Consider the following 26,593-nt stretch of genomic DNA (forward strand, 5'->3'; position numbering starts at 1 on the left):
ATATAGGTATATACTGGCCTCTCACTTCTGCTCAGCATCTCAGCATCATCAGATAATGACGTGGAGCTGGGTCGCTTTGACAGCAGGCAAAGCTGCGCCCTCTAGAACATTTTACGATAAGATTGTTGTGAAAAATAACAATGCATCAAGGATTGTTAATGGGGAGTTTATCACTTGCAGTTGATCACAGCGTTACTGGGATGTGACTTGTAAGCATAGCCTAGTTATTTTAAGTTCCATTAAAAGAGCTAATCGAGTCACTCAGATTTGTCGGCACAAATATGTTACTCCGTTACATATTCATACTCTGCTCCAGGCCGATCAGGACACTTGCATTGGTGGTGATGGATAAATTTTCCTTTTTCATTTGATTTCTGTTTAATAAGGGTTGTTATTAGAAATTCTTATTTGTTTTCTGCCCCCTGATCATTGCTGGTGGGGATGCTGTGATGAATATTAGAAGGCTGTGGGATGAATGGATCAATACTGGCCAAACAGATATGTGCCCCAAGGCTGTGCAAGCTCATTCAGCGGTAGTCATTACTGCTGTGCCTGATTGTCTGTGAAGCTGTTATTGGCCCAACAGTCCACCTCAAACTTTTCGTTGTATTTACACCAACACAAGCTGGACCTGGAAACGTCAGGCCATAATCAGGAGTGCAGGTGGGTTTATAGGTTTTGGTTTCTTTGTTGTGTAATTGCAGTCAAGTTATCAACAACATAAACATCCAGGAGATGTTCCACGATCAAGAACGATTTTCAAGAATGTATTAGCCACTTTGTTTAAAACCTTAAAGCTTTGAAAATGGTAGCTGAATTTGCTCCATATGCTCTCTGGCCACGACTGTTATTGGAAACTTCGTTCACAAAGCCCTTTAGTGTAGTAAAACCAGGCACGTTTACACTCACGCTTGAGTGGGGTGGGTGTTGTTGAACGGGGGGAGTCTTTTCATTTCTACTGGAGGTCCAAGCCTGGGCTTGGGAATGTCGGCCGACCCCACGGCGCTCTCAAAGGGAGGTCCCATGTATGCTTTCAGTGTCCAGAGTAATATGACTTTTCATTTCCTCAAAGCCCATGAAAAACCAGACTGATTGTTGCTTCCCTTTTATGGGTGAGGAACTTCCAACAATACGTCTGAGTATTGTTCTGCCTCAAAGAAAAGAAGCAAGAAAATCTCTCATTCTCTGGCTGGATAAAGAAGAAATAAGCTCGGATGAACAGAAATGTCGAAAACGGCCTGGGGTGTAACATCTCTTGTTTAGATGTAGTCTGGAATATGTGCTAAAGGAAGGCAAAATCCAAATGGGGACCTCCCGCTGCAGGCCATGACCTTCTCTTCTCGCTGAAAAATATGGGGATCGACAATTCGGTCGGAGGGTCATTAATGAGGTCGCGACTCTAGCCCTATTTCATTAACAATGTGGCGATGACTGTCGCCTCCTGACTAGACGGCGGTGGGTCTGGTCTGTCTGTGGTCTAGCCTGAGAAGTGCCTTTATGTGAACACTGTCACCAGCTGTTGCGCAGATCCGGTTTCCCGGCTCAGTCCTGGCGCTCAGCTGGACCTCCCCCAACCCTTTGAAGAGCAACGATATTACCTTCTTGGGATTGATGGCAACCCTCTGTATCCGCTGGACACCTTTGCCGTAACGTGCCTCACCCTTCTTATGAAGCGGGGCAGTGCTGGTTAGCTTAGAGCCGTGGAATTCATGCCACATTTGGACTGCCTCAACCAGTTCAGAGCAAAGAACAACTGGGCCTCACCAAGAAGGGGCTCCTGGGAGCGCTGGGCTTATAAGTACATTTTTCTTGTGTGTTTTTTTTTTGCACATAGACCCTTTCTAGGAACAGGAGACAGCAGGGTGAGCTCATTGCTGGGGGAATAAGGTCTGGTTTCTCTCCTCAGGTCTCCAGCCGATATCTCATAATTACCGTATTTATTAGTTTAGCGATTCCCTTTATCTACACGGAGGTACTGCACATAGTTTTCGTAGTGAGCTTTATATAAAGCCTGTTATCTGCTAAAGTAGGTGTTCAGCCTGCAGGCAGGGTGAGGGGGCTAGAACTGCAATTCATGCTTTGAGTTTTGAACTCACAGCCTTGTCTGCTGTCCCATCTCATGTGCCAGACTCAGTGGCCCTGCTCAAAAAGCAAAGTAGAACAACGGCATTAACCATCTGATTGTGGGACACAGGGTTTCACGCTGCTGCCACACAGGGCTTCCTGTGCTGCACTCCTCCTTTGGCCACCGAGTCCACCTGACTCCGACTCACAGAAGGTGACATCATGGCACCGCTGAGCACGGAATGCCATGGGAACAAAACGGAGTTGCGCAACAGTTCAGCGAATGGCCAGTTTGGAAGAATACCTCTCTGCATAATTCAGAACATGCTTATGTAAACAATCCTGTGTTTTTCTTTGTGATTTTTGGTTCTGTTCAAAATACACAGTAAGCTTGTACAACACACTGTATATTTCTACATTTGGGAAAATTAAGAATTGTTAATAGAGATGTATTACTTACAACAGCTAGACTATTATTATATATACACACGATATGTACGTATATATAAAAAGAGGAATGTGATTTTGAAGACCCTTATTTTCTAAGCAGTGCAAGTGTGCTTTGACTTGCAGTAGGCAGCACTCTGTTCCCATACAATTAATACATATGAAAGTCCTTTAGGAATTCAGCAGCTACAGTGTCTCAGTATGGCTAATCAGCATCTCTGTTGCCCAGAAACATAACCACACACATACACACACACACACACACACACACACACACACACACACACACACACACACACACACACGTGGGCATATGAGCACACGTAAACATGCCCACACACTAAGCCATGGACACACAGATAAAGAGGAGGGATGTGCGGCTGACACACATTGCAGATGTTCATTTCTAATGTCCCTGGTAAAACATCTGTTATAGAGTCACGTTGAGTTCCCATGAGCCTCACGGTTCTCTGTGCAGACCCCCTTACAGCCCCCCGTGTGTCAGAACGTCCGTGTGGGCGATAATAAATGAATGGAAAAGCGGCCTCTGTACCAACCCGGCCTTAACAGCTGGCCAGTCAGTGACTTGGAGGAGAGGGAGAGGGGTTTTGTTTTGATGTGAAAACTTTCTCTCCCTTGCCTGTCACTGGAGACTCCGTAATGCACAGCTGGATCTCCCCCTCCAAGCCCTGCGTTCCCAGGGATGGCGCCCCGTCCCCCCGATCCCACACCCTTTTTATCGGAAAGCAGTTGTCTGATCAGGTCCTCCTCTCCCTCCTTCTCCGTTTCTTCCGCTTCGCTCCCCTGCCGACCTCTATGTCCCCCATCGCTCGCCATACGGCATCCAATCCTGACACTCACTGTAAACCCTTGACAAGTAGTTGTACTGCATACTCTGGAAGCTGATATAAAACAGATGCCCGCTCGTCCAATCAGCAGACATCGGGGTATATTTATGAACACGAATCTATCTGGGTGCCCCTGACCTCAGCAGCCTATTTAATACGCGCTTCAGTTTCACGCTGGGTGTATTCCGGACGCGCTCCGAGTCCCTTTTTGTGCTTTCGTGCAGATACGACTATACATGCCCTACATTGTTTACAGCATTTTTGGTCTGGGTTTATCTACTAGGAGAAGGACCTCCTTTATGCAACGCCCACAAACGTTGCATTCACAACTATTAGCCTTGGGCACAGCTTGATTCTGTAGGCAAAAGTGAGCTTACGGAGTCAGAGTTCAGGGTTATAGTCACAAGGAGGGCCCTGCAATTTTTCTTTTTATTAAGGTATTTGACCAAAATTGCTTTTATAGATGTTAGACCTAAGTTTGTGTATCTGTGTATGGTCCCCAGTCACCATAGTAGAATACCTCCTTTTTTATGTGTGTTTCACTGTAACCTTGCATTATTTTCAGTTACCCTGTTCAGCATCTGTGTTACTCTGGTGAGAAGAGTGTTTTATAAACATAAATTTAACTGGAGGTATATACAGTTTGTAGGGGGGGGTACGGTGGTGCGGCGGTGCAGCGGGTTTGACTGGGTCCTGCTCTCCGGAGGGTCTGGGGTTCGCGTCCCACTCGGCGTGCCTTGTGATGGACTGGCATCCTGTCCTGGGTGTGTCCCCTCCCCCCTCCAGCCTTGTGCCCTATGTTGCCGGGTTAGGTTGGGGACAAGTGGTTTCAGACAATGTGTGTGTGTGTATATACAGTTTGTGAGCCCTTTGGAATTACCTGGCTTTCTGCATCAACTGCCCATAAAATGTGGTCTGATCTTCAGCTATGTGACAATAACAGTCAAACACACTGTGTGTAAACTAATCACACACAACTGCTCTCTCAGTTGTTTACCTTGCCAAGGTGTAGTTAAAAATTATTTTTTTATTATCGTAAGTCAGCAAATATTCAGCCATTATAGCAATTATAGCAATTATGCAAATTTACTGGAAAGTATGTATACAATATACATAAACTGGATTTGTAATGTAGAGTAAAATGATGGAATGATGAAATATTTTAGCCAATTTGGGAAACTGACATATTTAATTCCCTTGGCAGGAATGTTAAAGATATGATTGAGAACTGATTGTAGATAGACTAACTTAATGCCAAGCATTTAATTGTTTTTTCTGTTTTTGATTTGCCAAAATGTCATATCATACATTTTATGGTGTTAAATAGGCTGGTTAATTTAAAACAGCATTGTGACTTTTTCAAAAAATGAGAACAATATTATAAGACAGAAGAAGAGAAAATTGTCATGGTCTATGAGAAAAGAGAGTTCTGTCCTCATGTGGTCTTTGTTGCATGTCTGTGTCCTGTAGGTTAGCGGTGACTTGACTGGGCAGATAAGTGGGAATATTTTTTTCATCCATAAGAAGCCTTCTGTTCCTGTTCCAGGCACGTTCTTCCTAGGTCGCGTCCCATAAAGGTACCGCAGAGGCCCGGGACAGAAATTTTAGTGGGTTTTATCTCATTTGGATCTGCTGACATCTGTTGGGGTGTGTCAGACTCCTTAGACACTTCCAGCTTTTCTCTGACGTGGACTAAAGGGGCCCGTAGATGTGAAAAGAGGAGAACTCAGGCAGATCCGTGAAACAACGGAGCCGCCTGGCCATGTCTGAAGTCGGCTGAAGTCCTGTAGTGTAGATGATCCTTCTGAGTGTATGCCCCGGCTACCGCATGAGTGTCACATTGCAGAGCTCAGAGGCAGGTGGTGGAGGGTATAGGGGGCAGCAGCTTTGGGGTCGAGCACCAGACCTCCCACCGATGTGCAATTAATTAATTTCAGTCTCGAACAAACAGCCTCGGGCTGGCTCTTATCTGACAACTGTTAAGTACGCGGGAAGCGCCTGCGGAAGTGGTAGACACCTGGTGCGACATCATTCTCCGCCTTGTGTGTCTGGACCCGTTGCTTCCTGAAATCTGGTGGTTACAGATCACTGGTTCCGAAGTAAATGAGGATAAAGCTTTTTGTGAGTGTGCGTGTGACTTGAATTATCCAACACGGCTGATTTCACTCCGCCTGGACGTCTGACCTATTTTGTGAATTAAGGCGGCAGACTGGAACTCGATGTGTCTGATGGTCGTGGGTTCGGGGAATAGACATTTGTCACCAGAATGGGTCTGAGAGGCCAATTTCAGTGTTTATGGGCAATTCTGCTGATAGTTTCTTCACTAGAGTTGCTCATCTTCGTAGACTAGGGCAGGTAGAATAAACAGTTAAGGTTATAATATCTCTTCATAATTTCCCCAAAAATCTCTTTTGCTTATGAGGTAAAACCTACAGAACGTGATCACAACTTGCATCCCCGCAGGAGTGCTGCAGTCCTCCTTCGGCCATTTGGTGGCCCTGCTGAAAAAGGAGTCCAAAATCAGGCATTTGTAGGTTCAGGGTTTTCACTCTGATGCATATAGGGGCAGCTGGTAGCATAGTGCTTAGAGCTGCTGCATTTGAATCCTACCTCTTGCACACTACCCTTGAGAAAGATACTTACCCTAAATTCACACACATTGACTGAAACTGCTTGTCCCAAGTGGGGGCGCGGCAAACCAGAGCCTAATCCGGCAACACAGGGCACAGGGCTGGAGAGGGAGGGGACACACCCAGGACAGGATGCCACTCTGTCACAAGGTACCCTAAGCGGGACTCAAACCCCGAAACCACCCAAGAGCAAGACCTGGTCAAACCCACTGCGCCACCACACCCCCTTACCCTAAAACGCACCAGTAAAATTACCCAGCTGTAGACATGGGTATGTAATTGGAAATAGCTTAAGCTGTTTGTGAAATGCATTTTTGATTACCCTGTGCTGTATATCACTTTGGAGGAAACCTCCTGCTAGACGAATGCATGTAATTGACAGGAAAAAAGATCAAAATACTTTTTTCAGTTGTCTTCACATTTCATGGGAAGCCCTTATACCTCATGTCAGTCCAGTGTATTAAAAATGTATAGTGTCTCTACCTAAGGGCTTCAAAAGTGGGATCTGTCTATCAGTGGGCTGCGGAGGTGTTATGAAGAGCTTTGTTCTGATGTCTTGATGGGTTGGATACAACCCTCCAAATGAGTCAATCACATAAACGGGCTTGTGCCCCCTAAAACAGAGCCTGTCCTATAGCTCAGTCCTTTCATTACCTCACTCTGTGCTTTAATCACAGCTGTAATGAAACATCTGCCCCAGCTCCAGCTCAGCCTCAACAATGTGCCACACAGTTGCAAAGAAATGGCTTTGGGTAAATTTCCTTGGCAGGCACTCTCAGCCGCACATTTATGTGACATCTTGGTTAAATCCCGAGCAGCCACTTGTCATAGTTTATTGTCTCTTATGTTGTGTTAGCTGTCCGTATCAACGACTTGTTATACACTCGCTTCTGCAGCTGTTTCCACTGAAATTGGAAGACAGTTTCCATAATTAGTACACAATTAGACTACATTGAGTTTTCATGAGGGGTGTCGTGGCACAGCGGGTTTGACTGGGTCCTGCTTTCCGCTGGGTCTGGGGTTTGACTCCTCCGTGGGGTGCCTTGCGACGCACTGGCGTCCCGTCCGGGGTCTGTCCCTTCCTCCTCCAGCCTTACACCTTGTGTTTCCAGGCTGGGCTCCAGCTCCCTGCGACCCCGCGTGGGATAAACGGTTTCAGATGCTGTGTGATGTGATGTGAGTTTTGATGTAAAGGAGTAGAGAGTATAAGTGTGAAGAATATACAAAATAAAGCTTACACTGATAATTCGGCAAATAATAGTTTACTTCTGGCTTAAGAACCTTAATTGAGGGTCCGCTGCCTGGGACGTGAAGGTCACAGGTTTGAATCCCACCTCTTCATGAAGTTCCATTTGTCATGCCCTCGTCCAGCGGCCAACTGGCGACACCTGCGGCCAATCCGGGGAGCACAGCTTAAAAGGGGGCCCTGGAAGCACCTCGTTGCGGAACCTCGGATGGAAAACTGCAATGCTCTTCTCCTTTGCTACCTGACTGTGGCGCACTGATTGTTTACCTTGGATTGTTTCTGGACCACAAGTGTTGCCTTTTCCGTTGTACGATGGCTGTCAATCAATCGACCCCTGAATGACTTTCAACCATTCTTGTGCCTACCCCATTCAATGAACGAACGTCTTTCCGGACCCCCGTCATGACACTATTGACCAAGATGTTTACCTTGAATTGATGCTGTCTAAATAGGTACATCATTGTAAGTGGCTTTAGAGAAAAAAAAAAGTCAAATGAAGTTGAATGAATTTAAAAAGCTGCAAACCCCCTACTGTTTGGTGCAACTGACTGCAGAAAGTAAATATGTGATGTCAGTGGGGTGCAGCTCCTCTTGTTCGAGTGAGTGCTTTGCATTGCACCATGGAAAACTTCTCCTTGTACTCACTGTCAGCCCGTGCTTAATACCTGAACGAAGGACGTCTCACAGCTGTAAGCAGTCAAGTCTGGGGTGACACGTTCCCAACCTGCTGATTGCAGAAAGTCAGCAGAGTCTTTTTCAGCTTGAGTTTATGTCATGTAATGGTTGGTTTCAGAGGTAAACAGCTTTTTTTTTTTTTTTTACATATTTTCCACTTATAATGTTGGGGTGCACCCTTAACATGGAAAACCAATGCTTTTTTCATAGCTGATGAAAGACTTTTAGAGTAAACCTGTGGCCAGAGACTTGCTGCCTTCGCTGAGTTACAAGGCGTAGAGAAACCTCCGTCGTAAACTGGAAGAAGACTGGGACGGCTCCACGTTGACATGTAGAACCCAACTCTACACATGGGAGCCCCGGTGGGGACTGCGGCGGAGAAACCTACAAAGGGCCGAGATTGCCTAATGTGGCCTACAATCATCACGCAGGCGCTCATTTGTTATTCTGGGACTCTGTTCGTTTACAAAGCTCGTTGTTTACCATGGGGACGCAGAACCATTGACGTTCTCTTTTAGTTCGGCTTCTGGTTTGTAATTACCTCGTTGATGTGTTTGGTTGCTGATCAGCAGTGCCACACATCGGAGAGCAGTGCCAAAAACCAGCTGCGGCGTCGTCCCCCGAGGACTGGGATGGCCTGCTGCTTATCCACAACAAAGCTGGAAAGAGCAAACTGAATATATTCATGTCTCGTGTCCTTTCTGATGGTTGCCAGTTCGAGTGCAAGACGCACCACGCTTTTGTACCCTTACAATTGCAATTGCGCATTCGGCTGATGCTGTTCTCCGCAGGGAGGTGCAGCTACGAGAATTACTCGAGCAGCTGGTGACAGAAGCGAAAGTCAGACCACAGACGCATAGAGAGTCACTGCAAAGTGGTTGGTCCAAAAATATGGTGTTTGGGACCTACAGGGAGTGATCAGGCCCTGTAGGTATGGGGATGCGGATGCTTTGACGGAGTGTTGAACTTGACAGGGGCACCTACACATGTTAGTGTGTTAGTGTTCATAACTTGTCATTTGTGTTGAAAGGCACACTTTGCACACACAGAGGTATCATGTGCACGCTGCCTTCTGACCCCCCTCCCCCCTTACCCTCTCACACCCTGACAGCCTGCGATAGCAACCACTGGGGGCCCCACTGTAGCAACCGCTGCCAGTGTAAGAACGGGGCACTGTGCAACCCCATCACGGGCGCCTGTCTGTGCACCCCGGGCCACAGAGGGTGGCGCTGTGAAGAGCGCTGTGAAGCAGGCATGTACGGTGCCGGGTGCCAGCAGCGATGCCAGTGCCAGAATGGGGCATACTGCGACCACATCACCGGGGAGTGCCGCTGCTCGCCAGGATACACGGGAGCCTTGTGAGTGTACTTCCACCTAGTTCTTGGGGCCTCAACCTGTCAACATGCCGAAAAGTCTGCATAGAACAACAAAAACAACTGTAGTAAAAGGTTAATAATAATATTATTATTATTATTATTATTATTATTATTATTATTTTATTATTATTATTATTAATAACTCTTCATTTTGGGGTTATAATCTGTTTTAATAAGCATTAAGTTATTCATGGAGGAAATTCTTTGCAGGGGATAATTATTAATAGACAAAGGGAATCAGAATAAATGTGTTTGGGGCTGCAGGTGGCGTAGTGTTTAGAGCTGCTGTCTTGCAGTCAAAGGACCTGGGTTTGAATCCCTCCTTCTGCTGTAGTACCCTTGAGCAAGGTACTTACCCTGAACTGATAGGGTAAACATTACCCTGCTGTATAAATGGGTAAATTACTGCAAGCAGCTTTGGAGAATAGTATCAGTTACTTAAATAATAGGGTGAGGTCTGAAGCTTTACTTTACAGTTGGGGGGGGTCTACACATGATGGCTGAGATTGGAGGGGTTCCTGTATTTTTCTTTGCCTGCTCATTTTATATTCAGAACACTATAGGCAGCATGGGGCTGTGTCTTGTGATGCAGTTGAGTTTTCACAGACGTGGGGCCTGGTGTATCTGACTGAGCCCTCTCTCTTACCCCTCTTCCCAGCTGCGAGGACCTGTGTCCGCCAGGGAAACACGGACAGCAGTGCGAGGAGCGTTGTCCTTGCCAGAATGGGGGTATTTGTCATCATGTGACAGGCGAGTGCTCCTGTCCTCCTGGATGGATGGTAGGTCTACATCCATTACACCATCTACACTGTGGGATTCACCATGCACTGCTGAGAACACATCCATTTTCTTATAAAGTTTTACCTTTTGTTGCACTTATTTTTTTGATTGTAGCTGTGCTTAATGACACATAGCGCTGCAATTGATAAATAAACTTGTAAATTGAAAGTTAATGGTTAGAGCCCCATTGCTTGTTGCTGCCGTAGTACCCTTGATTAAGGTACTTATCCTGTAGTGACAGAGTAAAAATATCAATCTGTGTAAATGTCATGAGGGACTGTTTTCTGATTTCCCTGGTTAACAAAGTCAGCTGTGGCTGGGCTGCGAAATGACTGCGTGTGTTTCTCTTTGTAGGGCACCGTGTGCGGGCAGCCCTGTCCGGAGGGCCGCTTCGGGTCGAACTGCTCCCAGGAGTGCCAGTGTCACAACGGAGGGACCTGCGTGTCGTCAACGGGACAGTGCCTCTGTAGCCCCGGGTACACAGGAGAGAGGTGAGCACTGCAAGTCCACCGCACACCCTTTGTGCTCAATGCTTTCAAGTGATAGTTAACTCTAGCATAGTGGTTTGATCTGCACCTGCACTTGAAGGTCTAGGATCAAATCCCACCTTCTTATGAGCACCCCTGAGCAAGGGCCTTACACTGATTCATCCGGTTAAAATGATCCAGCTACGTAAATGAGTAAATGTAATGTAATATGGCTAAATACATGAGTACTGCTGGTAAGGCAGTGGTTAGACCTGCTCCCTTTGATCCCAAAAGTTGCAGGTTCAAATCCTACTTCCAGCTGTAGTACCTTTGAGCAAGGTACTTAACCAAAAGTGCCTCAATAAAATTATCCAGCTGTATAAAGGGGTAAATAATTGTAGGCAGTTTAATGCTGTAAGCTGCACTCTACTGCTCTGGAGAAAGGTGTGAGGTAAAGAAATGAATCAATGTGAAGTGTGCTGGCCAATGACTGAGGCCTCTGTGCAGAGAGTTAGGACCTACGCTATAGCTGCAGGTCATGTACCAAGAGAAAACCTTACAGCTGAACCCTTGAGGAAGGTACACAATTGTGTAAAATATTAAGTGTGCAGGCTTTAGGGATGAGGTGTAGGGGTTGTTGTGTTTGATGTTGCAGAAGGCAGGGCAACCACTGGCCTTTGACCTGCTTCCTTTAGCGGAACTGGAGCAGACCAATCGCACGAAGGAAAAACACACCCGTCACCCCCCTCCCGAACCCGAACCCATCGATCCGCCCGGGAACAACAACAAGGTCACAGAGTGTAATTAGGCAGTGAATCCGACTGTTTGTAATTTGGGGGTGTCACAAATAACCAAACCCCAATGTGTAACATCAGTGGTGAAAAGATCTGCCCCTCTTTTGTTCTTTCCTAACTCTTTGTCATCTCTGAATGGTGCTTATGTGGCAAAGAAATAAATGATATGCTGCACAGACGTAATGCAAAGGTGGGAGAGAAATAAGATGCAACCCTGTGAAGGATGTTAAATGAGAAACTGTTTTTACTGGAACCTGCTTTATTATAAAACCTGGGTGAGCAGATAGTGAATCAGGGAATCTCCTCTTCTGGACAAGCCTTAAGACTCACATGTGCATGCTGACTTATTGTAAAACTTTTCTCAGTGGTATGTCCTATTTTTCTTTCTTCTTTCTGCAAGCACTTTAGAATGGGCTTTTAAAGGCACAATATAAAATAAATGTAATAATATGTTTTATTTTTTTTCATTGTATATTTATTGTGGGGGGTGCGGGGGTGCAGTGGCGCAGTGGGTTGGACCGGGTCCTGCTCTCTAGTGGGTCTGGGGTTCAAGTCCCGCTTGGGGTGCTTTGGCATCCTGTCCTGGGTGTGTCCCCTCCCTCTCCAGCCTTACGCCCTGAGTTGCCAGGTTAGGCTCTGGCTCCCCATGACCCCATATGGGACAAGTGATTCAGAAAGTGTGTGTGTGTGTGTGTGTGTGTGTGTGTGTGTGTGTGTGTGTGTGTGTGTGTATATTTATTCATTATTTATTATAGTGGTTGGAAGGGGAGGGTGCAGTGGCACAGTGGGTTGGACCGGGTCCTGCTCTCTCTTGGGTCTGTGGTTCGAGTCCTGCACAGGGTGCCTTGCGACGGACTGGCGTTCCGTCCTGGGTGTGTCCCCTCCTCCTCCAGCCCTACGCCCTGAGTTGCCAGGTTAGGCTCTGGCTCCCCATGACCCCCTATGGGTCAAGTGGTTTGGACAGTGTGTGTGTGTGTATAGTGGTTGGAGTATGAACATTTTGAGTGGACTTTAGAATGGTATGCTGGTTGGAGCTGTCACTGTACAATCCTGCCTTGAATCCCAGCTCCTGCTGGAGTACCGTGGAGTACTGAGCTAATAGCACAGGAATCAATTTTGCTGAGTAAAAATTTTGGTATGCAAACCTTACATCGTAAGCTCCTTTGGAGAAGTCTCGTGAATAAAAAATAACAATGTTAGTAACAGTAGTAGTAATTATTATTATTCTGAAATTATTGATTTTCTGTGTCTAAAGTACCAGTAAAAAGTTTGGGTGCACAGGCAGGAAACTGCCTTTTTCCCCGTGAGGTATTTGGTTAACAGGTTTAGTCAGGAAATGAGGAACTGTGTCTTCCCAGTTTCCCAGGACACTTGTGGGTTACTTTGCTTTCAACCTCGTGTCTGTCTTGCCCCATACATATGTTGCCCTGGGTGCACACTTGTGCTCTTTGGTACTCATATGGCCCATTTGTGGATCACTGAGGGTTAGTCAAATGAGGGTTAGTTTTTGAACTGCTCTTCAACTCTGGTATCTGGGGTGTGGTATCAAAAATTATGTATTTTGTATATTTTTATGGTAAACTTGTACATTGAACAAGTCACGTGTGATTTCTGTCTGCAAAAACAAGTCCTGCTACATTTAGATTAGCTTTTTTCATTTTTGGATGTTATGGACCGTAGGACTTGGAGGAGCACAGTGGGTCTGGTTTCCAGTGAACATAATTGCAAATGACACCACATCAGCCTACAAAAGAAGTGACACAGAGGCTTTTAGTGACTTCAAACAGCAGCATTTCTCACTGAAATGTAGGGACTGGTACAAACTTGGATGTAAACTCTTGAGCTCGGGGCTTTTTCAATGCTGAGTACAGTGAAAACGATTTTGATTAGCGTTCATCACTATGCGGCCTGGGTCCCCTCACCAGGCCTTATCCTTTGTTTTTTAATAAAGCTCTTTCAAGCTCAGGGTTTTGGAATTCAGCTGTGGAGCTTGGGGATATTTTGCTTTCTTTATTTTTTGTGTTCCCACAATGCAGGAAAAGTCTGAAATAGTGAGTTGCCCTGCTGCGAATAGAGCTGGATGGAAGAGAGAAATATATTCCCCTGCCTTTTTGTACTCTTCTGTACCCCATGACCCCCCACCCCCAGCCTGCCCCCCGCTTTCTTGCACCCTCGGCTCCCCGCACCCAACCCTTAATCCTATCATTTGGTTTAATAGGAGCAAACCGCAAGTCACACAGTGAATGTGAAGTGGGGAGGAGGCCGGCTCCAAAATTAGACTTTGTTATAGTCCCCACCATGGCCTTCCATCATAAGTGAAGACAAGAGTTTGAGCGGTAACCCATGGTAAGAGGACAGCGGGACTTTGGAGCCCCTCTGAGGTCCAAAGTTGAGTTGGGTCTGCACATTAGCTGGTCAAAACAGGTAGAATATTATAAACAATATAAATTACTGGTTATTATCAGACCGTCATTATCTTTACAAGCATTTGACCTAAAGATTGTTATCCTTTTTAATACCACTGCCAGGTGGATTGTGTATCGCCCCACCACACTTATTGTTGCTTTTAATAGCAGTTCCTAAGCACTGGTTTCAGCAGTGTGTCACAGTGAAACACAATGCTGATTGAAAGGCCAGTGATGACCAGGGCTTGACATTGACACCTGCCTATCCACCAAATGCAGGTAGAAAATTACAGTGGCGGGTAATGTTTTGGTAGCTTGAAAAAAAAATGTATTTCACGAAATTCTCAGATGATCAAATCAATTCAATGTCATCCTAAATAATACTACAACTCCCATGAGCACTTTCTGCACAGTGTGCAAGCCATACTATTGGGTGCTTTGGCACCAGCCTCCTGCAAGAGGAGGGAAGGAAAGTTGAAAATGTGGCAGCATTTTAAGTCATGAAAAGAAGAGGTGAACAAATGGATAGCACCACAAAAAAGCAGAAGACAGTAGATCAAGATGAGGCAAAGAAAATGAGGATTTTCAATGAAAAGTAGAGAATGGGTCATCAGTGGCTACACTATGATCCCAACAAAATCATTATTGTAGTAGCTGCTTGTAGTGCTACTACAAAGAGGCTCAGGAGTTAGGGCAAAAGGAAGAGGTTATTCATTTACTGTACATGTCTTTGACAGCACTCTTAACAAAGACACTATAAATAGTACAAGTGATGCTGAACAGTGGGGAGTTCCCACCCTCCTACTGCGCACAACGGTTAGGGGGGCACCCCAAGAATTACCCAGAATTCTCCCCATAACCAACTACGCCTAAACAACAAAACAACCAATCACAACAGAACACCAGACTATGTACAGAAATAAACTCTAATAACAAGCATTGACATGGCACTATTTCGGGTGTCCTCAGCGCCGTTACGTTATGTCGCACTCACAGTAACGACAAGGCACAGAAAATATGTTTTGTTGCGGGAACTACCAATTTCAAACTGGAGTCAATAAATGATCACGAAAAGTCCAATGGCCACCTGCATAGCCAAACTCGCAAGAGGGCGAAGACTGGTTTGTTGTCAGAAGACAGCATTGCTGCGAAAGTACTTGTCATGATGAAGTCATCACAAATTTGAAAAGATGACGCCGCTTTTCCGAAACCTCCACGCGATCAGGAAGCATGGCAGACCCGTCACTGATTACTTGTGGATGTGCGAGTAAGTATTAATCAGATCTAACATTACTGTACTTGACTGCTAGTAACTACGTTAATTTTACAAATTTTAAAAGAAGATAACTCAGTTTACATGTAATACTATTGTCAGCCAGGCAATCTCAGAATGTGAAAACGGAGGTCCGAGCAGCCTAAATTAACATTAAGGCTCGACTAGCAAAATGAGAGCTTGGAGGACATATCACATGTTTCTGTCTCCCTCATTTCTTCCCACTGATCCCCACCCCACCACACACACACACACACACACACACACACACACACACAAAAGAGACATTGGAACATTGTGTCCAGCTAAACCCGTTTTTGTTCAAATACATGATCAAAAAATGCAGTTACAGTCTCCAGTATTTATGTGTGTGTGTTTGTGAGGGGGGCGTTTTGGCTAGTGAAAATGCTGAGTGGCTAGTGACTTTGGAAAATAATTAGCCGCAGTGGCCCGTGAGCCAAAAAGTTAATGTCAAGCCCTGGTGATGACTCCAAGGAGCTGACTTGTTATGACATCCTTAACTAGATTTTCCATTTGTAGGAAATGTTTAATTCCTACTGGGTTTCCTTTGTTTCCCATTCGTTCATTGTGGGGTAAGCATCCACCCTGGATTGCCAGCGGGCATTCAGTGAACTTTTAGGAAATGTAACATAAACAGACTGGTGTTGACAATAATTTTGAAGGCAGTGATGGCATGCTGCGGAGCATGGGCTGGAGCCAGAAAGATCTGTGCCATGTAAAACCTGTCAGCATGTCATCAGACCCACTTGGAAAGGCAGCTGTGAGCCGCCCGGTAGAGCGGGAAGGGAGTGGGAAAATCTGTGGGTGAAATCGTGACCAGCAGAGGATGGATGGATTCCAGGTCTGGCCGGAGAAGATGCGCTCTCTATGCAGCCGGTGTTCTGAGTCCTGCCTCCAGGTCCACAGGTGTGTGTGGAGCTCCTCTGTATCCCATAGTCCTTCTCACCAAAGCCTAACTGAAGCAGCAGGGGATGCGGCGGCCGGGGTGCTGAAGGTGGATTGCATGATGGCTTTGGCAATCTTAGCTCTGCCACTCCGCAGCAAATTTTCATGAGAACTATTACAGATACTGTGCATGACTAATACAGAGAAAAGGGCTTTGGATGCCTATTGTCACAACGTTGCCTTTGCCACACAATTAGGCGTAGTAAATGTTGTACCAGGGTTAGGTTTGCGAAACAAAACAGGTTATTGTAGAGCAGGACGTGGGATGTTCTGTGTTCTGATCTCTGACCCTGATAGCAGCAAACAGGTCCCGATCCAGCACTCAGTTGCGCTGGGGTGGGTGCTGAGCCCAGGGCCCGTAATTACCAAAATGGCAGGGAGGGCACACCATGTATTTACACAGTCAGTGAACTGACAGGAATAGAAACACAAGTGCATTTTCATGAGTTAATAAGGGCTGTGGGAAACCCGGACGTCACAGGCTGCCTCGGGCCACACCAGGCCGCAGTGCCGCAACACACCCTCTAGCCTGGAAAACAGTCAAGGCGTGGCCCCTGTGGCCTAGGAGAAGAGGGTTGCGACTTGGGGACGGTGGTGGAGAGGGGGATGGTGACAATTGTACAGTCTCCAGTCCGGTTTCTGGAAGCACCCCCAAAAACCTCTGTATATGAAATGCAGAAAAAAAATTGTGAGTGGGGAGATCTGGCAGGATGCGGGATGGCCCGCAGGAGGTTGAACTTGGATCTGCCTCCCCATCACTCGGTTTTTAATAAAAGCTCAATTCAGTTCAGTAGTTTTTTTTCTGCAGAGCGCCCTTCGCTGCAGGGTGGCCCCGGAGGACAGCTCCTTTCACTCGTGATACATTCCGATTTTATAGAGCAGCACAGATGAATACAGTGATCACAGCAAGTTTACATTTTCCAACGTATTTAAAGCGGCTGCCTGCAGTGGCTTTCAAGCCATAACTCGTGTTTTCTGTGAATGGATAGTTTTATAGGTCCAAATTACATTTTACGTGGTAATGGCCGCGTGACGTCATCCTCGTGTCTTCAACCCAAACGAATTTTTCAACAGGTTTGCATGGGACCCGTGTAACTAAGTCAGTGATAAGCCCACTGCTTTTTATGATCGCAAGGCATTGTATTTGTATGATTTCACTGCTGAGCCACTTACATATTCAAGCGCTGTGACCATTTAACAGTTTGATTGTCATCACAAAAGGAACGGAGGATTTCACTTTATATGCAACAATCGTTGGACCATGTTACATGGAGGTTATTGTTTTAATTGGCTTATCCTTCTATATGTCTGTTTTGGCTGATGTAGAACAATGAGCAGATGGGTTTTTTGCCACAAAGAATATAAACAAAGCATGGTAAACTGGTACCACTTTTCCTCAAAGAAATGTGACCCATGGCAGTTGGCATGGTTAGCATAACGGTAAGCATGATTGTTAGCATGACCGTTAGTGTGCCTGGACCACGTGCCTGGAACCAGAAACTGGAAGGAGAATACTCATGAGTTCCATTTGGGACCTGTTAGGCCCCAGGACTGGACTCCTTGGTAGGGACAAGGAAAGCTAAGAGTCGGTTATGACAGTTTTATAAGCCTCATGCAGTTCTAGGCTCAGAGAACAAGAAAAGAAATAAATGAGGGACATTAGAGGGCTTTCAGAATGCATTGTCCTACACTTTCCTTTGAAGAGTTAGCACAAAGGCCACACTGTATTGCTAAACAGCTGGACATTTATGCATTTGGACAGATATATTAACTTGTCCAGAAATTACACACACGCACATTGGCCACTTATCCCGAGCGGGGGTCGCGGCAAGCCGGAGGCTAACCTGGCAGCGCAGGGCCAGAGGGGGAGGGGAGACACCTTGGATGGGATGCCAGTCCATCGCAATGCACCACAAGCAGGGCTCGAACCCCAGACCCACTGGAGAGCAGGCCCCCGGCCAAACCCGCCGTGCCACTTCACCCCCCTGAAATTCCAGTGCATTATAATTAAATATGCTTTGAAGTGTGGAATGTTTGTATTTAGTTTAATAAAACACAATCACAGTCTAAATGTTAATTCTGGTGTATTGTGAATCCAGTATTCATATGTTATGTTGCCATCTAAGCTGCTTAAATGTTGAGCTACAATTTGGGGCCTGAACCTGAAAAGATGATTCGATTACATTTAAGTTCAATTTATTTTTTATAAAGCACTCTTTTCTCCAAGGTGACACAGAACGCTGCAGAAACGCACACGCTGTCCGAAACCACTTATCCCAAGCGGGGTCATGGCGAGCCGGAGCCAAACCCGGCAACACAGGGCGTAAGGCTGGAGGGGGAGGGGACACACCCAGGACGGGACGCCAGCCCGCCACAAGGCACCCCAAGCGGGACTCAAACCCCAGACCTGCCAGAGAGTGGGACCCGGCCAAACCTGCATGCTGCAGAAAGTTCCAAACAATACAGATTACAATACAAAGGCATAATACAGAGTAGCAGCACTTACAGTATTATCGATTAGTACAAGCCAGCCAGCAGCGGAGGAGAGGAAAACACACACACACACACTTTCTAAACCACTTATCCCATACGGGGTCGCATGGAACCGGAGCCTAACCCAGCAACTCAGGGCGTAAGGCCGGAGGGGGAGGGGACACACCCAGGACGGGACGCCAGTCCATCGCAAGGCACCCCAAGCGGGACTCAAACCCCAGACCTACCAGAAAGCAGGACCCGGTCCAACCCACTGCACCACCGCATCCCCCTGAGAGGAAAACAGAAAATTCTCATTCCAAAGAAGGAGAGAAGAATAAAACTGTGGGAGTCCAAGTACTAGCGGCTGCCCACCACTCTTGGGCAGTGAAGATAATGGCTCCGTCAGATGTTCTAGTATGTGGGACAAATGGTTGGTCCTGGGCAATGAATATACAGTTTCATGAACAGGTAACACATGTGTTGTGAGGATGTCAAAGCTTTCCGTAATGTAACATATTTATCCTTTACTGCACCAGTCTGTGGGGCAGCGATCGCTTCTGTAGTGCTTTTATGACAATGCAGCCTGATCGCGCACTTTTATGTGTGGTATAAACGCAGTTCCAACCCAGCTGCAGTAACCCCACCCGTTGGTAATATATGGTGTAAGTTTTAACAGTCAGCCATTCACTGTCTGGTGCTCCTCTACATTTTCATTATGTCCGCATGTCTTCAAATCATACGCAGCACTTGATTCTATGGTAAAAAACCTCTGCGCCGGTTAAGCCTTTGAGTATTCGACTTGAGTGGTACGCGGGTTCCTATCATTTTATGCAACATAGCGCAGCATAGCTCACCTGCATATGAATCGTGCAATTATGGCATCGCACGCCCATTGTTCCATTTTAATTTGCGTAATTTCTATGCAATGTGATTTGTTCGTGTTTGGGAATAACTGATAACTCTTACAGCTTCTTGTTTCTTGAAGACGTAGCAGCCACGGGATGGCTCGCCAGATGTTAAGCGCAGCCCAGTGGATCCACTGAGGACGCGTTTACCTTCGTCCCCCCTGTCCCAGGTGCCAGGACGAGTGCCCTGTCGGGAAGTTCGGTGTGGACTGCTCCCAAACATGCCGCTGTGAAAATGGTGCCGAATGCTACCATGTTAGTGGGGCGTGTCTCTGTGAGCCGGGCTACACCGGGGAGCACTGCGAGGTCCGACTCTGCCCCGAGGGGGTCTACGGTTTCAGGTGCGACAAAGGGTGTCCCTGCCAGGCCGACAACACGTACAGGTAAGCCCCCCACCCCTCACCCCTGCTGGGCTGATCGTGTCAAGAAATCTGCAGTTTCAAAAGTCAAAGCAGTAAAGTAAAAGAATGGCTGTTGGAAAAGTCACAGAAAATAAATTGAATACAGATTTCGTCCTGCTAATAACATCGAATGGGTCTGCCGAGACTTCAGTTATGAGAACGTTAATTGAACAGCACTCTTTCGGGGATTAAAGTTTTCATCATTGTTTTCATTTTTGCACTCGGCTACGTGACGCGGCATACTTGTTTGATTACACAGTTTAAAAAGAGGCAGTTTTGCTGGATGAATCCTTGCCTTGGTTTGTTTGATGTTTTTTAGTTTTAACCAGATGCTGGTGGATTTAGAACAGCAACGATGCATGTGGTCACAAAAAACAACTTCAGGAAGACCACAATTCTCTGGACAATATTTTTAGGGACGAGAAATATCTTGAGTCGTTGGACTGTAATTTGTTTTTGGTTAAAATATCTAGTTAAATGTGTCTTTCATTGACCTCATCATTAGTTTAGTGATTGAAATTGATGTAATAGTGATGTAATGAAAAAATTCAGTTGTAAATTGTTATACTGTAATTAAAAGATGTATTTAACACAAAGATACCTGACAAAAGCAATTCAAATTGAAAACAGATGTAGACAAAACAGTAACGTGACTGAAAAAGAGTCAACAAATAGGAAAGTCAAAGAAAAAGACACAATGCTGATTATTCCAATTCGCAGAATATAACACAGCCCCTACGCCTGCATTGCATGTAAATGTTTGTGTACTTTATTAAAAAAAAAAAAATTGTGGGAAGGTTATCAGGATTAGTCTGTCCTGCGTTTTATGCACCTACTCCAGCGATGAACATCGGCGCATCAAGTGGAAAGTAAATCACGTCTGCAGCTATGACTCTTTCTCTTAATATAATGCACAAATTGCATTATTCTCTGAGATGTACGTCGATTTGGAGAAAAGCATCTGCTAAACGAATACATGTAAATGTAAAAAAAAAAAAATGTTATGGATCAACAGTTCGGCTCTGGCTCACAGCAACAAACCGGAAGTGGATGCATGTAGATGAAACAAAGACAAAATTCTGAAATTTTTAAAAATGCCCGTTGTAACGATCCGGCTAAGCTAATGAATTAGCCCAGATCCTCACGTGGATTCCAGAAAGGCGTAAAATTATATAAATCCAGATGGACACAGACAAAAGGACGCTCTTCTTTTTAATATCTTGTGGGCAACTATGGATAACATATTTCACACAGCTGTCCTTACAATAAAATAACCAACATTAAAGCAATCTCCAAAACGTGCGAGGCACAAAAGGTGTACACGGCCAAGTATATCAGCCTGCGCGCCCGGGAGCCAGCATCGAGGGGGCGGAGCAACCCCTTAGTCTCCACCATGATACGTCATCATTACACCGTCATCATCGAGCACGGATTTTGCGACTGTGGATGTTTAAAACTAACATCAAAATTAATGTAAGGCCAGCTGTATTTTATGGGTTACTATTACACTGTTTCCATCAGTACTACGGATGACGATGTGTGTGCTGAGCATTGTGAGGATTATCGCCGCGCACCAAAGGTCACTGGGTGCATGTGTCTCTCGGACGTGGCGATTCACCTGGCCTGTGTTGTATCGGGTCAAACAGCTTTGCCATTGTGCACCCTGAGGGACCGCACGATGAGGCCGGTCAGCTCGACAGCTGACGGGGGACATATGTCGCCTTTCTGGGCAGCTGCTGTGCTGTGCCTCAATGGGGCTGCTGTTGCTTGCGGGACAGCTGCCCCCCGCGCATTCGGACACGTGTTCGTTAAACGGCCCACGTGTCCATCGTTTCTTGGGGCCCGCCTGATCACGTGAGCATTGCAGTGTGTTCTGGAAAACTGAGGAAAAGCTGCAGGTAACACCGGTTAAGCAAAAGAAGAGCGTGCTCCGCAAGTTTCCGTTCGAACCGATGGGAAGCCCGTCGCAATTTTTATTTTCGGGCTTGCGGTTAAGCGGCATTTTCAGCTGTTTTACTTCTCCCGTGATGCACTTTGTAACTTTAGATAGGTGGAATGCTCATTTCTCATGTAATGTAAAATTTTCATTTCCCCACGTGAACGAAAGAAAATTTGTCTGTTTTGATTTCCTTTGACTACAGCCTTTCCCCTGCTTTCTGTCAGTATAGAGATTTTTATCTGCATGTCTGTTCCCCGTGAACGGGAGTCTGCCAGAGGTGATCTGGAACTGGCTTTCCACAAGCGTCTTGCTAACCAAGCTGTCCAGACCCATCCCCGTGAGAGAGATTAATCGAATCCCGCGTGTAATTCCAACGGAATATGGATCAAGTCTTTGTGCCAGACAGTAAATAAAAAAGTGACACGCGTATCGGAATTGAGTTCCGAAAAAAAAAAATAAACTACGATGACAAAATGCAACCGTACGTTAACAAACCATTTATTTTTGTGCAAGATTTTCGGTAATTATATTTTCATTGGTTTCAATGAATGTCACAGAGCATAAATCAACAAAATGCGCAAACTTGATTTGATTGGTTCGGCCCTTCTGCGCCGAAAGGTTTTGATAATACAACACAGCGTGTGCGTGTGCCTGTGCGTGCATGTATGGAGGGGGAACTTAATTCCCACAATATTTAGCTGCGAAAGGCTAACCGCTGAAACGTACGCTTCAGCTATGCGTCGAGGTCCATATATCTTCATATTTGCTGGCTTGCACAACTGATTGCTAAGTAACCTATGGAATGTATCTGTCTCGCTAAGTGAGCGCCTCTTCTCTCCTTGGCCGCAGCTGTCACCCAATGTCGGGGGAGTGCACCTGCCACCCGGGCTGGTCAGGACTCTACTGCAATGAGACGTGTGCCCCGGGCTTCTTTGGCGAGGCCTGCAGGCAGGTGTGCCGGTGCCAGAATGGTGCAGACTGCCACAGTGTGACCGGGATGTGCATCTGTGCCCCCGGATTCAAGGTAGGCCAGCGGGACGCCCGGCATACCCTTTTAGACCGTAGTAAAGCATAGCCACGTTCCTTTACGCCGTAGACTGTTCCTTGGATGTCTCGTTTAAACATTTACGCACTGCAGTATACATTGCACACCTTTAAGACTTCCCTGTGGTTTGCTCCCTTTACACTATAGTCCTGTATTCCTTGTTCAGATTTTGGAAGTGGCCACCTCTTTTAAACTGCTGCAGTACACCCCTGTTGTACCGCTACCTGGAATGGTTACAGCTGTTGCCTTGCAGTCGGCCTGGGTTCAAATCCAACCTGCTATTGCAGTACCCAATGCAGGGACCCTATGCTGGTCCAGTAAAAATTACCATAATAGCTACATCGGTAAATAATAATAATAATAATAACAATAATAAAGTTGATTATCTAAGACTGTAAGTTGCCTTGGACAAAGGGGGTTGCTAAATAATGACTAATAATAATAATAAGAATAGATAATGAATCTGTTCCTCTGACAATGCTGATGATGCTTATTGGGTGTCTGTTCCAGGGGCCAAACTGCTCCACGCTGTGTCCCCCAGGGACCCATGGGGTCAACTGCTCCTCCCTGTGCGGCTGTAAGAATGACGCCACATGCTCTCCTGTGGATGGGTCGTGCTCCTGCAAAGCAGGTGTGGTGCAAATGCCCCGCTCCTGTCATCCCTTGGAGCAAGAGGAAAAAATAGTTTAATAGAAATACAGCAATTGTGGTATCAACTAAACTGATACGGTAACACTTGTACTTTATTAGTGTTAATAAATGTGAGCCACCTCAGTAAAATGAAAGTCTGACTGGTCATAGAAGCACTTCTTAAAGCAGTGCTTCGAAGGTAGAGCTGTACATACCTGCAATAGGTCCACAGGCTTACACCATATACAAACTCCGTGATATTATCAAAATACGTAGCAGATTTTTTTTTATTAACAATGCGTACATTGCTTACAGTTTTACACTTGTGGTCACTGGTTTGTTGAGAGTTTCAGATTAAGCGTCTTCCCCGGAGGGACGACTGTAGGTGCCCCACCTGTTGCGTAAACTGCAGCCATCTGGTCAGATGTTCAATTCCGCAACCATGGTTTCACGTGATTGCCGCGCACTCCTGAGCGATACCGGTCAGCTGTGTGTGTATGTGTGTTGAGTCTGTGAACGTAGGTGTGCGGTGACATCCTTTGCCTCAACCACAGGTTGGCACGGCGTGGACTGCTCCATCAACTGTCCAAGTGGAACCTGGGGTCTGGGCTGCAACCGCACCTGCCACTGCGCCAATGGAGGAGCCTGCGACGCGCTCAACGGGGAGTGCACGTGCGCCCCTGGCTGGAGGGGTGAGAAGTGCAACTTTCATTGCCAGGTGAGTGGACAGCTGCCCCCACCACCAGACCCACGGTGCGCTGAAGATGCTTGTTCATTTCGGATATTGTGCAACTCACGTGCTGACAGCAGGTGGTGCGGGGGTTAAGGAGATGGCCCAGGAACCTGAAGGCATCTGGTTCAAGCCCTGCTCTGCATTGCTGCTGCTGTACCACTGAGAAATCTGCTCACCCTAAGTGGTACAGTAAAACACCCAGCTGTATAAATGGGTCAAATGCTTCAAGTCGCTTTGGATGAAAGGGTCCTCTAAGAATCAGAATCAGAACGAGCTTTATTGCCAAGTATGTTCGCACATACAAGGAATTTGTCTTGGTGACAGGAACTACCACAGCACAGACAGAATGACAGTGACAAGACAGGTGAGAAGATAGTATGTGAGCAAGGGATAAAAATATTTAAAAATATAAAGTACCCAATATACAAAAATAGTCACTAGATACAAATGCAAGGGAGTGTGAGTAAGAGATATGTGATAAATAGTTATAAATATAAATATAAATAGCATTATGTATTGCACGGTTTACTCTCTAGGGGAGAGATTTAGGTGTTCATGAGGTAGATCATAGATGGCCTGAGGAAAGAAACTTTTCTTATGCCTGGCTGGTGCTCAGTGCTCTGTAGCTCCGGCCAAATGGCAAAGGTTCGAAGAGGAAGTGGCCTGGATGTGAGGGGTCTAGAATGATTTTGCTAGCCCTTTTATTGACTCTGGACGAGTGCAGTTCTTGGAGAGCTGGGGGGGGGGATGTGCCGATAATTCTTCCAGCAGTCCCAACTATCCGCTGCAGTCTTCTGATGTATGACTTGGTAGCTGAGCCGAACCAGACAGTTATAGAGGTGCAGAGGACAGACTGGATGACTGCGGAGTAAAATTGCATCAGTAGCTCCTGTGGCAGGTTGAACTTCCTCAGCTGACGAAGGAAGTACAAGCTCTGCTGGGCTTTCTTCACAATGGAGTCTATGTGGAGCTCCCACTTCAGGTCCTGTGAGATGGTGGTGCCCAGGAACCTGAATGACTCCACTGTTGCCACAGTGCTGTTCATGATGGTGAGTGGGGATAATGCTGAGGTGTTTCTCCTAAAGTCCACGATCATCTCCACCGTTTTGAGCGTGTTCAGCTCCAGGTTGTTATGACTGCACCAGACAGCCAGCTCTTTAATCTCCTGTCTGTAAGCAGACTCGTCACCATCCCGGATGAGGCCATGAGTGTGGTGTCGTCTGCAAACTTCAGGAGTTTGACAGAGGGGTCTTTAGCGGTGCAGTCGTTGGTGTACAGGGAGAAGAGCAGTGGGGAGAGCACATATCCCTGGGGGGCGCCAGTACTGATCGTGCGAGTATTGGATGAACATTTTCCCAGCCTCACTAGCTGCTGCCTGTCTGTCAGAAAGTTGGTGATCCACCGACAGATGGAGGTGGGTACAGAGACTTGGGTTAATTTGGACAGGAGGAGGTGTGGGATGATGGTGTTGAAGGCCGAGCTGAAGTCCACGAACAGGATCCTCACATAAGTCCCTGGTTTGTCCAGATGTTGCAGGATGTAGTGCAGTCCCATGTTGACTGCATCATCCACAGACCTGTTTGCTCGATAAGCAAACTGCAGGGGGTCCAGCAAGGTTCCAGTGATGTCCTTCAGGTAGGCCAACAACAGTCTTTCAAGTGACTTCATGACCACAGACGTTAAGGCGACAGGTCTGTAGTCATTAAGTCCTGTGATTTTGGGTTTCTTTGGGATGGGGATGATGGTGGAGCATTTGAAGCAGGAAGGAACTTCGCACATCTCCAGTGATCTGTTGAAGATCTTTGTGAAGATAGGGGCCAGCTGGTCAGCACAGGTTTTTAGGCAGGCCGGTGAGACACCGTCTGGGCCTGGTGCTTTCCTTGTCTTCTGTTTGACGAAGACCCGACGCACCTCCTCTTCGCAGATCAAAATGGGTGTGGGGTGTGAGACAGGGTTTATCAAACCTGCAATAAAACTCATTCAAATCGTTGGCCGGTTGTTGAGTTGACACGGTGCCGGGGGGTGGTGTCTTGTAATTTGTGGTGTCTTTCATGCCTTTCCACACCGACGCAGGATTGTTGGCTGAAAACTGTGACAACAAAGTAATAACTTTTGGCTGTGTAAACAAAGGCTTTCATAAACCACAAACTGGCATTGGTTTAATCACAGATAATCGAATGCATCCTTGCATTACAACGGCCAACATTCCTTCGGCCCTCGGTTGTACCCAATGCTCAAATAATCCGCTTTCCTTCAAAAAGCCTCAGAATAACGAAGTCTGAAAGGTTCATGCCTTCTAACCGATTATTTACACGCTACTGAAGCAGTTGTGCAAAGGCAGGACATCCTGTTGCATATTCCACTTTTCTCATTTAATAACTGAAATGAGCAAATTAAGGAGACATGCAAAGATTAATTGATAATACAGAAAGGAATCGCAAGGGAAGCGTATTAATGAATCAGAAGGATGTAACTGATTAATCCAGCTTCCAAA

General features: G+C 46.3%; 1 protein-coding gene across 2 annotated transcripts in view; it reads left to right on the plus strand.

The window, feature by feature from the left end:
* Positions 1-26,593, plus strand: part of megf10 (multiple EGF-like-domains 10) — a 76,757-nt gene that overhangs the window by 30,225 nt on the left and 19,939 nt on the right. For both annotated transcript variants that reach the window (XM_018744669.2, XM_018744670.2), the window contains exons 6-12: positions 9,022-9,268; positions 9,945-10,065; positions 10,421-10,557; positions 19,522-19,734; positions 22,541-22,715; positions 23,247-23,367; positions 23,921-24,084. In XM_018744669.2, the coding sequence (XP_018600185.2) occupies positions 9,022-9,268; positions 9,945-10,065; positions 10,421-10,557; positions 19,522-19,734; positions 22,541-22,715; positions 23,247-23,367; positions 23,921-24,084 (1,178 nt within the window). The remainder of the gene's footprint in view (positions 1-9,021; positions 9,269-9,944; positions 10,066-10,420; positions 10,558-19,521; positions 19,735-22,540; positions 22,716-23,246; positions 23,368-23,920; positions 24,085-26,593) is intronic.

Source organism: Scleropages formosus, chromosome 6, assembly GCF_900964775.1.
Source record: "Scleropages formosus chromosome 6, fSclFor1.1, whole genome shotgun sequence".
In the NCBI taxonomy this organism is placed as follows: Eukaryota; Metazoa; Chordata; class Actinopteri; order Osteoglossiformes; family Osteoglossidae; genus Scleropages; species Scleropages formosus.